We start from the raw sequence: 16,002 nt of genomic DNA on the forward strand, positions 1-16,002 counted from the left end.
GGACTTGCTGATAGATTAGATGTGTCAGGTGTAATAAGAATGAAGGATGATTCCTAGACTTCTGACTGGAGCACTGGGTAGGTAGAATGACAGTATATTTACTGAGGTGAGAAAGATTTAAGAAGAGAACAAGGGTTCTGTTTGGGACATGTTAAGTTTAAAATGCCTATTAAACATCTAGGTGGAGATGAAAAATAGCTGAATATATGAGTATGGAGTTCAGACATATAACTTAAGAGATCCATCAACATATACAGTTGATCCTCTTTATCCATAGTAATTATGCTCTAAAAGGTCACTGCAAATACTAAATTAGCAAATACGGAACAATTGGTTCTGGGGAAATAAAAGTTGTGTTCCTGTGAGCCTCTGGTCAACAACATTTTCATCAACCAATCAATACATAACCTTGATTTATGTATGTTTCTGTTTAAAGAAACCTTATTTAATACATATCACTGATTGACAGCCAAGTGCACTAATTCATGCCTGAACAAAACTTATCTAACACATGTATTTTCTTGGTGAGGCACATTGCAGCCTTCTTGCATGCAAAAACAATAGACAACACTTCAGCCTATGTTTGCAGGCCACTGTAAACAGAGAAACCAACAACAAAAAGCACATAAATGCAAAAAATATAGCACTAAATAGACTGTGAAAAGGACACTCATTTTACAGCATGAGAGCTGAAACAAAAAGGTAGAGCATTGCCTTATCTGACCTCAGCTGAGATCCTGCATATCAGAGGACTCAAGTTTTTCACCACTCTGTAGATGACCACAAAATATGCTGAGTACAGATTTGGAGTTACAAAAAAAATTTTAGCAAGTAGGTGAATCATAAATACAGTATTCATTAATACAGAGTATTGACTGTAGATGGAATTTAAAAGCATGGGACAGGATGAAATCAAAGAGAGAATATAAACAGAGAAACAGCAGCAGCAGAGGAAAGAGCCCTGAAGCACACCATTATTTACAGGTGGCAGAGGAGGAAGAACTAGGAAGAGAGACTGGAAAAGAGCATCCAGTGAAATAGAAGGAAAACCACGAAGTGTGGTGTCACAGAAGCCTAGAGAATGAAGTATTTCAAAAAGAGGTTAATCATGGGAATTCCCTGGCAGTCCAGTGATTAGGACTTGGCGCTTTCATTGCCATGGCCCAGGTTCAATCCCTGGTTGGGGAACTAAGATCCCTCAAGCCTCGCTGCCAAAAAAAAAAAAAAAAAGGTTAATCATGCCAAATACTAAAAGATGGGGAAGGGTGAGGATACAGAACTGAATACTGACCTTGGAAAAATACAGACAACTGGAGACTTTGAATAGAGTTCTCAACAGAGTAATACAGACAAATGTCCTACTGGAGTGAGCAAAAGAGAGAATAAGAGATGGTGGGGCTTCCCTGGTGGCGCAGTGGTTGAGAGTCCACCTGCTGATGCAGGGGACGCAGGTTCGTGACCCGGTCCGGGAAGATCCCACGTGCCGCGGAGCGGCTAGGCCCTTGAGCCATGGCCGCTGAGCCCGCGCGTCCAGAGCCTGTGCTCCGCAACGGGAGAGGCCACAACAGTGAGAGGTCCGCATAGCGCAAAAAAAAAAAAAAAAAAAAAAGAGATGGTGAAGACGAGATGGCAAGTACAGACAACTATTAGGGTCTTTGCAGAGAAAGAGGAACTAAGGAATGATGTAGCTGTGTAAAAGATGGTTCTAACAGATGATTTTTTATGATCTTTTCACATGCAGTCATTAGCACTGTTAGAGATAGGAAAGTTGGTGTTGTAGAAGATAAAGGAGATGATTACAAGTGTAAGGTCCTGGAGAAGGTACAAAGGAATGAGATCTCAAGCATGAATGAATGCAGTAGTCTTAGATAAGAACCCTTCCATTTTAACAGAAAAAAGGCAATCTGTGTAGATACAAGTGCAAGTAGACTGGTAGATCTGCAAGTAAGAAGATGAATCACTTTTCTTCTAAATACATTCTATTTTTCAATTGAGTAAAAAGTTGAGAGTCACCATGGAATGTGCAGTGGAAGTTTGAAAAGAGTAGGTGTGAAACAGTCAACTCAGAGAGTAGTAAGGTGAATCTAGAAGGAAGTGTAGTAGCATTATCTGCCAAAATACTGAGTGCTTACTTGAGATTTGTAGCCTTGAATATGAAGTAGGTCTATTCAGTATGGTTGTTATGATTTTCTCCAAAACCAACCACTCATCATACACTAATCATCTCTCTCCCAAGTCAGAAACCGCAGTAATTTCCTACCTAAATGTTATATTTATCTTCTTATTAGTTCAGAGGGTACAATATGAAGCAGGAAATTCAAAACCAAGCCATTAAGAACAGCATATCTGATACTACTTGGTACTACTTTAAACGTTTTCCCAAAACTTACCCCATTCTCCCATAGGCCTTGCTGTACTTTGAATCAATCGCTATTGCTTTTTCACAATCCTTTACTGCATCTGTGTAGTGACCTAATTTACTCTGAGCAGCAGCCCTAAGAGAAAGAGAAGAGATTTTTATTATAAGGAGCATTCAAGGCACTAATTTAGATTTCCAGGTGCTAATAAAACTACATTTAACTTGTCCCAATTTGTGTATCATTCCCAGTAAATATCTAAATCAAACTAAGATAACTGCTTTTCCCAGTTTGCTTCACTATAGAAAAGATAAATATGAGAACCCTACAACTGATCAACTGATCTACCTGCTTATTGCCTTTCTAATTTGCCCAAACAGAAAACTGAAAACACCAGGACATTTGGGATTACTGGGGAGGCACACAAGAGTGATTGATTGCTGTGAATGGCCACTCAGAGTGTTGTGCTGTTAAATAATCACTTTATTAGTAAAGTTAAGATCATCTACAAGTCTGAGATGAAAAATGAAACTTAACCTGTGTGCCTAAATCTGACTGTAAATTAAGTATGGCAATGTATTCCATCTACTTAGCATAGAATCTCAGAGCAATTAAGGACTATTTAAACCCATCCAGGTTACCTCTAACAAAACTCTCCTGAAATAACCGGGACTTGACAATGAAGCTACTTAGCCCCCTTCCACAAAATCCTGGTAGTATACAGCTCTCTGTTTCCCTGTAGTAGTGTTCACCTCAACCCTCAGGGCCATACTAAACAAGTAGAATTACTGTTCAACATGCAAGTCCTTCAAACTAAAAGGTTCCATAATGTCTCCTACCCTCCATCCAACCATTACCCCATTCCTTCTTCTCCAGAATAAGTATTGCTACCTTACACATTCAACTAATATATCTATTAAGGGTGAGCTAATGCATAGATACTTTTCTAGACATAATGGACAGAACAGTAATCAAAGTAATATTCCTGGGCTTAATAGTGCTTAGATTCTGGGGTGGGGGCAAGGGTGATGGCTGAGGGCTGGCACACTATAAAGAAAAGGTTGTGGTGAGTCCAGTTTTCTGTCAACCTTTGTTTATACCGAATGACCGAGACTACTTCTCAAACTGAGATTATAAAATTTGAAAAAAATAAACACATAGTCTTCTTTGCTTGAGTTAAAAAATATAAATATGAAAGCAGATGATTCAATAAGCCCATTTTGGTAGCTCATGTGGAAAGTGCTATGGGTTTATTTGACTGAATCCTCAACGCAAAACTAACAGGATGGGGCTTCCCTGGTGGCATAGTGGTTAAGAATCTGCCTGCCAATGCAGGGGACACAGGTTCGAGCCCTGGTCCGGGAAGATCCCACATGCTGCGGAACATCTAAGCCCGTGCGCCACAACTACTGAGCCTGCGTGCCACAACTACTGAAGCACATGCACCTAGAGGCCGTGCTCTGCAACAGGAGAAGCCACCACAATGAGAAGCCACCGCAATGAGAAGCCCGCGCACTGCAAGGAAGGGTAGCCCCCACTCGCCGCAACTAGAGAAAGCCTGTGTGCAGCAACAAAGACACAACACAGCCAAAAACAGAAATAAATAGAATAAATTTATAAAAAAGAAAAAACAAAAAACTAACAGGATGACAAGAATGTCCATTAAAAATGACCATTAAAAGAAGATACAGAATGTATCACTTCCAAATAATTAGAAAGAAAAAATGAAGTAAAAATAACAATCACTACAATAGAAGGAAAAAGAAAAAAAAAGAGAGGGGAGGGAGAAGAAGACAAAATATAAGATAGCAGAAAATAATTCAAATATATAAGTAATCACAAAGTTGCCTAGATAAACATCAGATTCTAAAACTGTATACATAAGATATCACCTACATCATAAGCACACTGAAGTTAAAGGGGTAGAAAAAGACAATGAGACAAACTGAAAACCAAGCAAAACAAAGCAAGTATAGGAACAGTAGTATTAGACATAAGGCAAAGAACATTATTAAGGATACAAAGTCATCATTTATTAACATTCTTTTTAGTTTAATTTTATGAAAAACATTTACATGACTCAGAAGTCAAACCTATATTAAAAGCCCCTCTCATCCTCTAGAGGATGGGTGGGAATGGGGTAAATGGGATAGAAACGGGAATGACACTTCAAAAAGGATGAAAAAGAAAACCTTCAAACAGAATAAAACAGAAACAAATGATCCTAACTGTATGTCAAAAAGAAAGAATTCAAGTATTGGGTTGGCCAAAAAGTTCGTTTGGGTTTTTCCATAAGATGTTAATGGAAAAACCCGAATGAACTTTTTGGCCAACCCAGTAACTTTCAAACACAGTATTCTGAGTATATATCCTTAGTGAGGTGCATTCTAAGAATAAAAAATAAATTGCAAAGAAATCCTTAAGTTTCCTTAGTAGGCTTGCTTGTGGTGTAACACTGGTGTTATAATATCAGCTGAAGGATAGAGCTAATGAGTAAGTACTCTGGTGCTGTTGGAAAGCAGGGATCTCTTGTGAGAGAGAGATACAAATATAAAATGAGGGAAAGTAAGGATAACCTCTGTGACACTGGATATGATGAGGGTATCTGGATAAAGTGATGACTTTTCCAAAAATATATTTCCTAGCTCTGTCCTTTAAAAGGACCTAGAAGCAGTAACACTTCAGTAGCAATGATCAGGTCTTGCAATCAGATCTTGGTTTCTGCACTAAAAGGAACAGGAGCTCCTTGCAGAAACAACTGAGCCCAGGTCTAGGGGCAGAGAAAGTAAAAGGCAAATCTGGAATACCCTGTTCTCCCAGAAAGCAAGAAAGTGTTCAAAAACAAATGAAGGTATGTAAGAGGACACACAGCCGGTTTAAAGGGACTCCCACTAGACAAATACAGTAAGTCCCCTACATATGAACCTTCAAGTTGAGAACTTTCAAAGATGTGAATGTGCGTCTGCATGTCCAATCCCATAAATTAGTTCACGTGTCTGGCTTACGTTGTCACGTGCGTGCATCCTCTACAAGTGATTTTGCTTTTGTGTATTTTACTGTACAGTACTGTATACAGTACAGTAGTACAGTATCTTTATTTCAAGCCCAGGATGTCAGGAGGCAAGTGTAAAAGCAGCGGTGATGTAGCTGGTACTGCTAAGAAGCTCTAGGATTGGAGGCCCAGAGAAAGGACGAAGAGAGACAAGAGGAAGAAGTAACTGAAGAACCAAAGAGATTCATGATGCAGGAAATGGCAAGGGGATTTTCTTTATTTGAGGAGGCACTGTTAGTTTTTGAGGCACAAGACCCGAATGTAGAACAGTACATGTACAGTGGCTGCAGCTGTTCAAAATGCAGTCCAGTGCTACTGTGTCATCTATGATGAGAAAAAAAAAAGCTACTACCCAGACATCACTGGATCATTTTTTCAAGGTAGATAGAATTTATTCCAGCAAAGAACCAGAACCTGTGCAATCAACGTCAGGCATGAGTGAAACTGCAGCTTGCCCTCCGTCTCCTATTGCTGACGATCCTTCAGCTCTACCATCTCCCACCTCCTGTCCCTCCTCCAGTCAGTAACTCTTCTTGCCTGTTCACTCGGTGCCAGCCCCTGTATGCCAGCTGTTGTACTGTACTACTGTACTTCACAAGGTACTGTACTGTAAGATTAAAAATGTTTTTTTGTGTTTGTTTCTTATGTATTATTTGTGTGAAAAGTGTTATAAACCTCTTATAGTACAGTACTATATAGCTGATTGTGTTAGTCGGTACCTAGGCTTACTCTGCTGGACTTATGAACAAATTGGACTTAAGAATGCACTCTTGGAATGGAACTCGTTCATATGTAGAGGACTTACTGTATAGGATAATTTAAGGGTCAAAATAATAATTATGGTAATTTATTATAACACACTGAATAGTAAATTTTTAAAAATTCATGAGTCCATACAATACTTTCAGAGGACAAAGGAGGAGGAAAGCCAAAAAGAGTGAAAAGGAAAGAAAACTCTTTGTTTCAGAAATATGTGAGAAAATATTATGTAAAGGAAATGATAAAATTAGAAAAATCACCATTTTGTAACCATCAATGTATTAATGATTCAGGGACAGATCATCAGTGGATGATAAAACACTGAGTAAAAGATTGCTGTGGGGAATTCTCTGGTGGTCCAGTGGTTAGGACTCAGCACTTTCACTGCCAGGGCCCAGGTTCAGTCTCTGGTTGGGGAACTAAGATCCTGCATGCTGCACGGTGCAGCTGAAAAGACATTAAAAGATTGCTGGGGAACAGGATATTCACATGATCTGACTATATAGATAATTTTTTCCTTTTTTAAAATTGAAATACAGTTGATGTACAATTTTATGTTCGTTTCAGGTTAACTACATAGTGATTGAACATTTACATCCATTACGGAATGATCACAATAATTCTAGTATCCAACTTTCCCCATACAAAGTTATTACAATATTGTATACCATATTCCTTATGCTGTATATTACATCCTCTGGCTTATTTATTTTATAATTGGAGGCTTGCACCTCTTAATCCCCTTCATCTATTTCACCCAACCCATCACTCCACTCTCCTCTGGCAAACACGTTTGTTCTCTGTATCAACGAATCTGTTCTCATTTTGTTTGTTTTGGTTTTTAGATTCCACATATAAGTGAGATACAATATTTGTCTTTCTCTATCTGACTTATTCCACTTAGCATGATACCCTCTAGATCCATCCACACTGTCACAAACGGCAAGATTTGGGGTTTTATATGGCTGAGTAATATTCCATTGTGTGTGTGTGTGTGTGTGTGTACATATATATATATGTATGTATGTATATATAAAACATCTTCTTTATCCTTTCATCTATTGATGAGCACTTAGGTTGCTCCCACATCTTGACTATTGTATATAATGCTACAATGAATACTGGGTTACATATATCTCTTCAAATGACTGTTTTTGTTTTATTTGGGTAAATACCCAGAACTGAAATTGGTGGATTGTACAGTAGTTCTAGTTTTAATTTTTTGAGGAACCTCCATAATGTTCTCCATAGTGGCTGTACCAAATTACACTCCAAGTAACAGTGCATGAGGATTCCCTTTTGTACACATACTCACCAACACTTGTTATATGCTGTCTTTTTGATGATAGCCATTCTGACAGGTGTGAGGTGGTACCTCATTGTAGTTTCGATTTGCAATTACCTGATGATTAGTGATGTTGAGCATCTTTTCATGTGTCTGTTTGCCAACTGTATATCTTCTTTGGAAAAATGTTTATTCAGTTCCTCTGCCCATTTGTTAATTGGGTTGTTTTTATGATGCTGAATTGTATGAGTTTTTTTGTATGTTTAGAATAGTAACCCATTATCTGATATATCATTTGCAAATTATCTTCTCCCATTCAGTAGGCTGCTTTTTCATTTTGTTGATGGTATCCTTTGCTCTGCAATGGATTTTTAGTTTTATATAGTCCCATTTGCTTACTTTCCCTAGCTCAAAGAGACACATCCAAAAAAATATTGCTAAGATCAATATCAAAGAGTGTACTGCCTATGTTTTCTTCCAGGAGTTTCATGATTTCAGGTCTTACGTTTAATTCTTTGATTCATTTTGAGTTTATTTTTGTATTGAAATACAGTGTGAGAAACTGGTCCAGTTTTCCCAATACAATTTATTAAAGAGGCTGCCTCTTCCCCATTGTATATTCTTACCTTCTTCGATGTAGATTAATTGACCATGTAAGTGTGGGTTTATTTCTGGGCTGTCTATACTGTTCCATTGATCTGTGTCTAGTTTTGTTTCAGTACCATACTGTTTTGATTACTTTAGCTTTGTAGTTTAGTTTGAAAACAGGGAGCATGATACCTCTAGATTTGTTCTTTTTCTCAAGATTGCTTTGGCTATCCAGGGTCTTTTGGATACAAATTTTAAAATTATTTTTTCTAGTCCTGTAGAAAATGCCATTGGCATTTTGATAGGGATTGCACTGAATCTGTAGATCGCTTTGGGTAGTATGGTCATTTTAACAATACTAATTCTTCCAATCCATGAGCACAGTATATCCTTCCATCTGTTAGTGGCATCTTCAATTTCTTTCATCAATGTCTTATAGTTTCCCGAGTGCAGGTCTTTTACACCTCCTTAGTTAGAATTATTCCTACATATTTTATTCTTTTTTATGCAATTATACATGGGATTGTCTTCTTAATCTCTCTGTTAGTCCATCTCTAGTGTATGGAAATGCAACAGACTTCCATATATTAATTTTGGATCTTGCGACTTTAATAAATTCATTTATTAGTTCTAATAGTTTTTGGTGGTGTCTTGAGGGCTTCCTATATATAGTATCATGTCATCTGTAAACAGTGACAGTTTTACCTGTTCCTTTCCAATTTGGATTCCTATTATTTCTTTTTCTTGTTTGACTGACCTGGCTAGGACTTCCAAAACTACGTTGAACAAAAGTGGTGAGAGTGGGTATCCTTGTCTTTTTCCTGATTGTAGAAGAAATGACTTCAGCTTTTCACCATTGAGGATGATGCTGGCTGTGGGTTTGCTACAGATGGGCTTAATTGTGTTGAGGTATGTTCCCTCTATAGCCACTTTGTTGAAACTTTTTATCATAAATGAATGTTGAATTTTGTCAAAAGCTTTTTCGGCATCTATTGAGATGATCATGACTTTTATTCTTCAATCTGTTTATGTGGTATATCATATTGATTGATTTCCAGACATTGAACCATCCTTGCATCACTGGGATAAATCCCACTTGATCATGGTGTATGATCCTTTTAATGTCTTGTTGAAGTCAAATTGCTAATATCTTGTTGAGAATTTTTACATCTATGTTCATCAGTGATATTGACAGGTAGTTTTCTTTTTCTGTGGTGACTCTGTCTGGTTTTGGTATCAGGTTTTGGTGATGCTGGCCTCATAAAATAAGTTCAGAAGCATTCCTTCCTCTTCAAATTTTTGAGAAGGATAGCTGTTAACTCTTCTTTAAATGTTTGGTAGAATTCACCTGAAAATCTCCTGGTCCTAGACTTTTATTTGTTGGGAGTTTTTTTTTTTTAATTACTGATTCAATTCCATTACTGGTAATTGGTCTGTTCATATTTTTTATTTCTTCCTAGTTCAGTCTTGGAAGATTGTACATTTCTGGGAATTTATCCATTTCTTCTAGGTTGTCCAATTCATTGGTGTATATTTGTTCATAATAATATCTTGTAATTCTTTGCATTTCTGTGGTGTCTGTTATAACTTCTCTTGCATTTCTGATTTTATTTCTTTGGGCCATCTCTCTTTTTTTTCTTGGTAAGTCTGGATAAAGGTTTATTAATTTTGTTTATCTTTTCAAAGAACCAGCTCTTAGTTTCATTGATTTTTTTCTTTTTTTAAAGTCTCTACTTCATTAATTTCTGCTCATATCTTTATTACTTCTTTCCTTCTACTAACTTTGGGTTTTGTTTGTTCTTCTTTATTATTTCCATTAAGTGTAAGGTTAGATTGTTTGAGATTTTTAAAATTTCCTGAGATAGGTGTGTATCACTACAAACTTCCCTCTTAGAACTGCTTTTGCTGAGTCCCATAGTTTTTAGATCACTGTGTTTCAATTTTCAATTGTCAGGTATTTTTTATTTCCTCTTTTATTTCTTCAGTGACCCACTGGTTGTTTAGTAGCATATTATTTAGCCTCCACAAGCTTGTGTTTTTTGCAGCTTTTTCCTGGCAGTTGATTTCTCGTCTCATAGCATTGTGGTCAGAAAAGATGCTTGATATGATTTCAAGTTTGTTAAATTTACTGAGACTTGTTTTGTGGCCTAGCCTGGAGAATGTTCCATGTGCACTTGAAAAGAATGTGTATTCCACTGCTTTTGGATGGAGTGTTCTATATATATCATTTAAGTTTATCTGGTCTAATATGTCACTTAAGGCCAGTGTTTCCTTATTTTCTGTCTGGATGATCTGTCCGTTGATGTAAGTGGGGTGTTAAAGTCCTCTACTATTATTGTATTACTAACAATTTCTCCCTTTATGTTAATATTTGCTTTATGTATTTAGGTGCTCCTATGTTGGGTGCATATATATTCACAATTATATCTTCTTGTTGGGTTGATTTCTTTATCATTATGTAATGTCCTTTCCTGTCTCTAGTTACAGCCTTTGTATTAAAGTCTATTTTGTCTCCCATTTGTATTACTACCCCAACTTTCTTTTCATTTCCATTTTCATTGAATACCTTTTGCCGTCCCTTCACTTTCAGTCTGTGTGTGTTTTTATATGTGAATTGAGTCTCTTGTAGGCAGCATGTATATGGGTCTTGTTCTTTTCTCTATTCAGCCACCCTAAGTCTTCTAACTGGAGCATAGAGTCCACTTACATTTAAACTAATTATTGATAGGTACGTACTTACTGCCATTTTGTTAACTGTTTTCTAGTTGTATTTGTAGTTTCTGTTTCTTTTTTCTTCTCTTATTCTCTTTCCTTGTGATTTTATTGCTTTCTTTAGTGTTGTGTCTTTATTCCTTTTAATTTTTTTGTATCTGTATAGTTTTTTTGTGTTTACCACGAGGTTCATATACAACAACCTTTGTACACTGCAGTCTATTTTAAGTTGATGGTTGCTTAAGTTCAAGTGCATTCTAAAAGCACTACATTTTTAATCCTCTCCACCAACATTTGATGTTTTGGATGTCATATTTTACATCTTTTTATTTTGTGATTCACTTAAGTAACTTAGATATAGATAATTTTACTACTTTTGTCTTTTAAGCTTCATAGTAGCTTTATAGACTGTTGATCCACTACCTTTAGTGTGTGTTTGCCTACACCAATGAGATTTTTGCTTTCATAATTTTCATATTTCTAGTTGTGGCTTTTTCTTTTCCACTTAGAGCAGTCCCTTTAACATTTCTTGTAAAGCCAGTTTAGTAGTACTGAACTCTTTTATCTTTGCTTATCTGTAAAACTCTTTTTATCTCTCCTTCAATTCTGAATGATAATCTTGCCAAGTATTCTTGGTTGTAGGTTTGAATATATCATGCCACTCCCTTGTGGCCTGCAAAGTTTGTGCTGAAAAGGCAGCTCATAATCTTATGGGAGTTCCATTGTATGTAGCTAGTAGCTTCTCTTGTTGCTTTTAAGATTCTCCCTTTACCTTTATTTTCTGCCATTTTATTTATAATGTGTCTTGCTGTGAATTTCTTTGGTTTCATGTTGTTTGGGACTCTGTGCTTCCTGGACCTGTTTCTTTCCTGTTTCCTTCCCCAGGTTAGGGAAATTTTCAGCTAACTTATTTCTTCAAATAAGTTACCTGCCCCCTTCCCTCTCTCTTTTCCTTCTTGTACCCCTTTAATGCAAATGTTAGTACACTTGATTGTCCCTTAAACCTCATTTTTTTAAATTATTTTTTTCTCTTTTTCTGTTCAGCTTGGGTGATTTGTACTACTCTGTCTTTCAGATTGCTGATCCATTTTTCTTTATCATCTAATTTATTGTTGATTCTTTCTAATGTATTTTTTATTCTAGTTATTGTATTTCATTACTCAACTCTGTTTCATTCTTTAATATTTTCTAAGTCTTTGTTGAAATTCTCATTGTGTTCATCCATTCTTCTCCCAAGTGCAGTAAGCATCTTCATGATAATTACCTTGAATTCTTTATCATGTAGATTGCTTATCTCCACTTCATTTGGTTCTTTTTTTGAGGTTTTGTCTTGTTCCTTTGTTTGGAACATATTCCTTTGTCTCCTCATTTTGCCTAATTCTGATTATTTCTATGTATTAGGTAGGTCACTTATATCTCCCAATCTTGGAGAAGTAGCTTTACATAGGAGATGTGCTATGGGGCCCAACATCATGCTCCCTTCTGATCACCAGGCTATATGATCTAAGAGTGCCCTCTATGTGGGCCGTGGGCACTCTTCTGTTGTGGTGGGCTGACTACTGTGGGCATGCTGGTAGGCAGTGCTAGCCTCCAGCATTAATAGGCTGGAGGGAGGATTCCAAAATGGCACTTCCCAGTGCCAGTCTCATCACAGTAGAACAAGCTCCCCAAAATGGCTGCTGCCAGCGTCTCTGTCCCCAGACAGTTGCCTCCTGCCTCTCTGGGAGGCTCTCTAAGACCATCAGGTGGGTCTAACCCAGGCTCCTTTCAAACTACTGCCTCTGCACTGGGACCCTGAGGGTGTTAGATTTTGCATGTGCCAAGTAAGAGTGGAGACCCTCTTTCCTACAGCCCTCCAGCTCTCCCAAATGTAAGCCCTGGTAGTTTTCAAAGCCAGACTTTCTGGGGACTCCCCTTCTTGGTTCAGAACCTCTAGGCTGAGGAACACAAGGTGGGGCTTGGACTCCTCACTCCTTGATGAGGATATGTGCAGTTGAAGTATCTTTCTTGTCTGTGGGTCATCAACCTGAGGTTGTGTATCCTGCCTATACCACATCTATGCCCCTCCTCAATGTGGCTCTTTCTTTATATCTTCAGTCGTGGAAAATCTTTTCTGCTAGTCTTCAGGTCATCCTCCTAGATATTTGCTCTGTAAGCAGTTCTAATTTTGGTGTGCCTAAGGGAGGAGGCGAGTTCAGGGTCTTCCTACTTAGCCATCTTAGGGAAGCTCCTCATACATTTTTTTTTTTTTTTTTTTTTTTTTTGGTACGCGGGCCTCTCACTGTTGTGGCCTCTCCTGTTGCGGAGCACAGGCTCCGGACGCGCAGGCTCAGTGGCCATGGCTCGTGGGCCTAGCCGCTCCATGGCATGTGGGATCCTCCCGGACCGGGGCACGAATCCGTGTCCCCTGCAAAGGCAGGCAGACTCTCAACCACTGCGCCACCAGGGAAGCCCTCATATATTATTTTTAATTATAAAAGGAGTAATAGAAAGATATGGTAGTCACCACCTTAAGATAGAAATTTCAGAATCACCATCAGTGGGACAGTTTGAAATTATGGGCCTCCTAATATAATGCAATAAGTGGTATACAAATTATTTATGTAGGCTTCATGCTAAAATGTAACCTAAATTTAATCATGAGGAAGCCATCACACATATCCAGAATATGGTACATTCTATAAAATCACTGGCCTTAACTCTTTGGAAAAGTCTATGTCATGAAAAATAAACAACCAAAAAAGACAGGAATATTTTCTAGATTAAAAGAGACTAAAGTGATATATCAAAATGCAACGTGTGGTCCTTGATTGGATTCTGGATCGAAAAACATAGCTATAGATGGTATTTGGGGGACAAGTGGAGAAATTTCAATACTAATGCTAATTTTCTTACATGTGAATGGTAGGGTAGTTATGCAGGGTATGTCTTAGGAGATATAACTAAAGTATTTGGGATCAGCAAGAAAATTTTATATGTGTGTACACACACACACACACACACACACAAACACACCCTTGTAGAGAGACAGGGAGTAAGAAAGAGGGAAGAAGTAAACACAGCAAAGTGTTAGCTACTATTGACAGTAAAGTGTTAGCTACTATTGACTCTAGGATAAACATATATGGATGTTCATTGTATTTCTCTTCCAGTAAGTTTAAATAGGTTTTAAATATGTTGAAATTTGTTTCCCTAAATAAATATATATCATATAAAATTATTATATATAATAAATATGCATTATTTGTGAATATATATATGCAACATGCTGCCACGTGACTGTTTCACCATTAGAAGTCTTCAAGTAGAGGCAATTCTCCCTTCTAAAATTCACTGAATCAATTCAACTCAAAATTTTCTTGAACACCTGCAATATGCTAAATCCAGCTCAAAATCAAGTACACAGAAATGAAGAGGCTATATCTTTGCCCTCAAACATTCAGTGTCTAATAGGGAAACAGACATGTAAATAAATAAATAGTATGATAAGTGCAACAGTGGAGATATCAAAGAAAGAGGCAACACAGAGAACGATATGGTTAACTGTATGCAGAGCTGTCTAATAGAACTTTCTGTGATAGACAAGTTCTTTACCTGTGCTATCCAATACAGCAGTCCCTAGCCACATGTGACTAAAGAGCACTGGAAATATGCTACTGCAATTGAGGAACTGAATTTTTTATTTTATTTATTGTAACTAATTTACATTTGAACAGCCACATGTGGACAGAAGCTACCATATTGAACAGCACCACTCCATAGGGCATGGCAGGGAAGGGGAGGTTGAAGAGAGAAGAAATTAAGAAAGTCTTCCCCAAAGATGCAACATCTAACAGGGTCTTGAAGGATGACAGGAATTCGCCCAATTAGATAAGGTAGGAAATATTCTATGCAGAGAAAGAAGCACATAAAAGCATGAAGAGATGTCCCAACATGGCATTTTTAGGAAATCAGTAAATTTCACGTTACATGGGCATAGAGAGCAGAGGAGAGGAATGGGGTAAGAAGAATAGTGAGGATAATAAAATTCAAAGAAAAGAGAGAGCTTATATTATAAAAGATCTGATGTATCATCCAGAGGAGCTTAAATCTGATCACAGTATTTGGAACTAGTGAACAGAAAGCAAGAGTTAGACAATTGATTTCATATTTTAGAACGATCATTTTGACAGAAGACTGGGGTGGAGACTGCAAGTAGAAACGGGAAGCCAACTGAAGTTACTATTGCACTAGTTTAGCAAAAGTTAAGAATCTGGATGGAAATGAAAGAGGGAACAAATGAGCTATTTGGGAGGTATATGGAAAAGGGAAACAAAGAGGAAGACTCCCTGATATTTAGCTTCTGATACTGATAATAAAACAAGGAATAAAGCAGGGAGAATCAGACCCAGAAAGACGAGTGGGCAGAAGGAAAGAGTATGACTATGTTCCAATACTTATAGCTTTAGCTTTAGATCACAAACTGCAAGCTGGGATGAAAGCAGAATGTGCAGCTCACAAAAGAAAGAGGAGAGGCGTCTGATTCTGCATCCAGGAAAGAGAAGAGAAATCAGGCTATGTTTGAAGCTTCTGTGAGATGCAGCCAAACACGCCAGTGTCTGAACTGAATAACAACGTGGTCTGCTCTCTCTGACCCTGCTGTCTAGTTATCAGGGCATAACTAATGAAACTCCAGCAGAACAAAACAGTCAGAGTCATCATGTTTTCAGACACCCTCGCTTTCTTTACCTTGTTAGAGCGAGAGTATGAATATAACTTGTGCTCTATTTTTATAGGAAATAAGGCCAAAAAAAAAAATTACAGGTACCTAACATTTCCCGTACTGTATATCACATATAATTAAATTATAGCAAAAGCCTACTCCTACAACTAGGAATTACATTGTTTTTGAAAGAAACAAATATTGAAAGCCTAGAACTATGACATATATATATATATATATATATATATATATATATATACACACACGCACATATCATTACTCTTCACAACTACCCTGTAAGGCAGTTAGTATTATCTCTATTTTAAAAGTGAGGAAATTGAGGCTCAGAAAGGTTTAGTGGCTACCCAAGGTCACACAGCTAGTTAGTGGCTGAACTGAGATTCAACTCTAAGTTCAACAAACCAAAGTCAAGTCCCACTGAATCCAATGACTACATGCTGCTTATGGAGGTGGAAGAAAACAAAATGCAAAACAAAATGAGGTCTCTGTTCCCATCTTTCTGAGAGCTCATGCTGTCAACAGCATT

At 37.5% G+C, this 16,002-nt stretch overlaps 1 protein-coding gene across 4 annotated transcripts in view; it reads right to left on the minus strand.

Moving 5' to 3' along the window:
* SGTB (small glutamine rich tetratricopeptide repeat co-chaperone beta) overlaps window positions 1-16,002 on the minus strand; it is a 49,359-nt gene that overhangs the window by 9,004 nt on the left and 24,353 nt on the right. For all 4 annotated transcript variants that reach the window (XM_081233930.1, XM_081233931.1, XM_081233932.1 and 1 more), the window contains exon 6: window positions 2,391-2,495. In XM_081233930.1, coding sequence (XP_081090056.1) covers window positions 2,391-2,495 — 105 coding nt within the window. The remainder of the gene's footprint in view (window positions 1-2,390; window positions 2,496-16,002) is intronic.

Source organism: Mesoplodon bidens (genome assembly GCF_964165515.1).
Source record: "Mesoplodon bidens genome assembly, chromosome: 4".
NCBI classification, from domain to species: Eukaryota; Metazoa; Chordata; class Mammalia; order Artiodactyla; family Ziphiidae; genus Mesoplodon; species Mesoplodon bidens.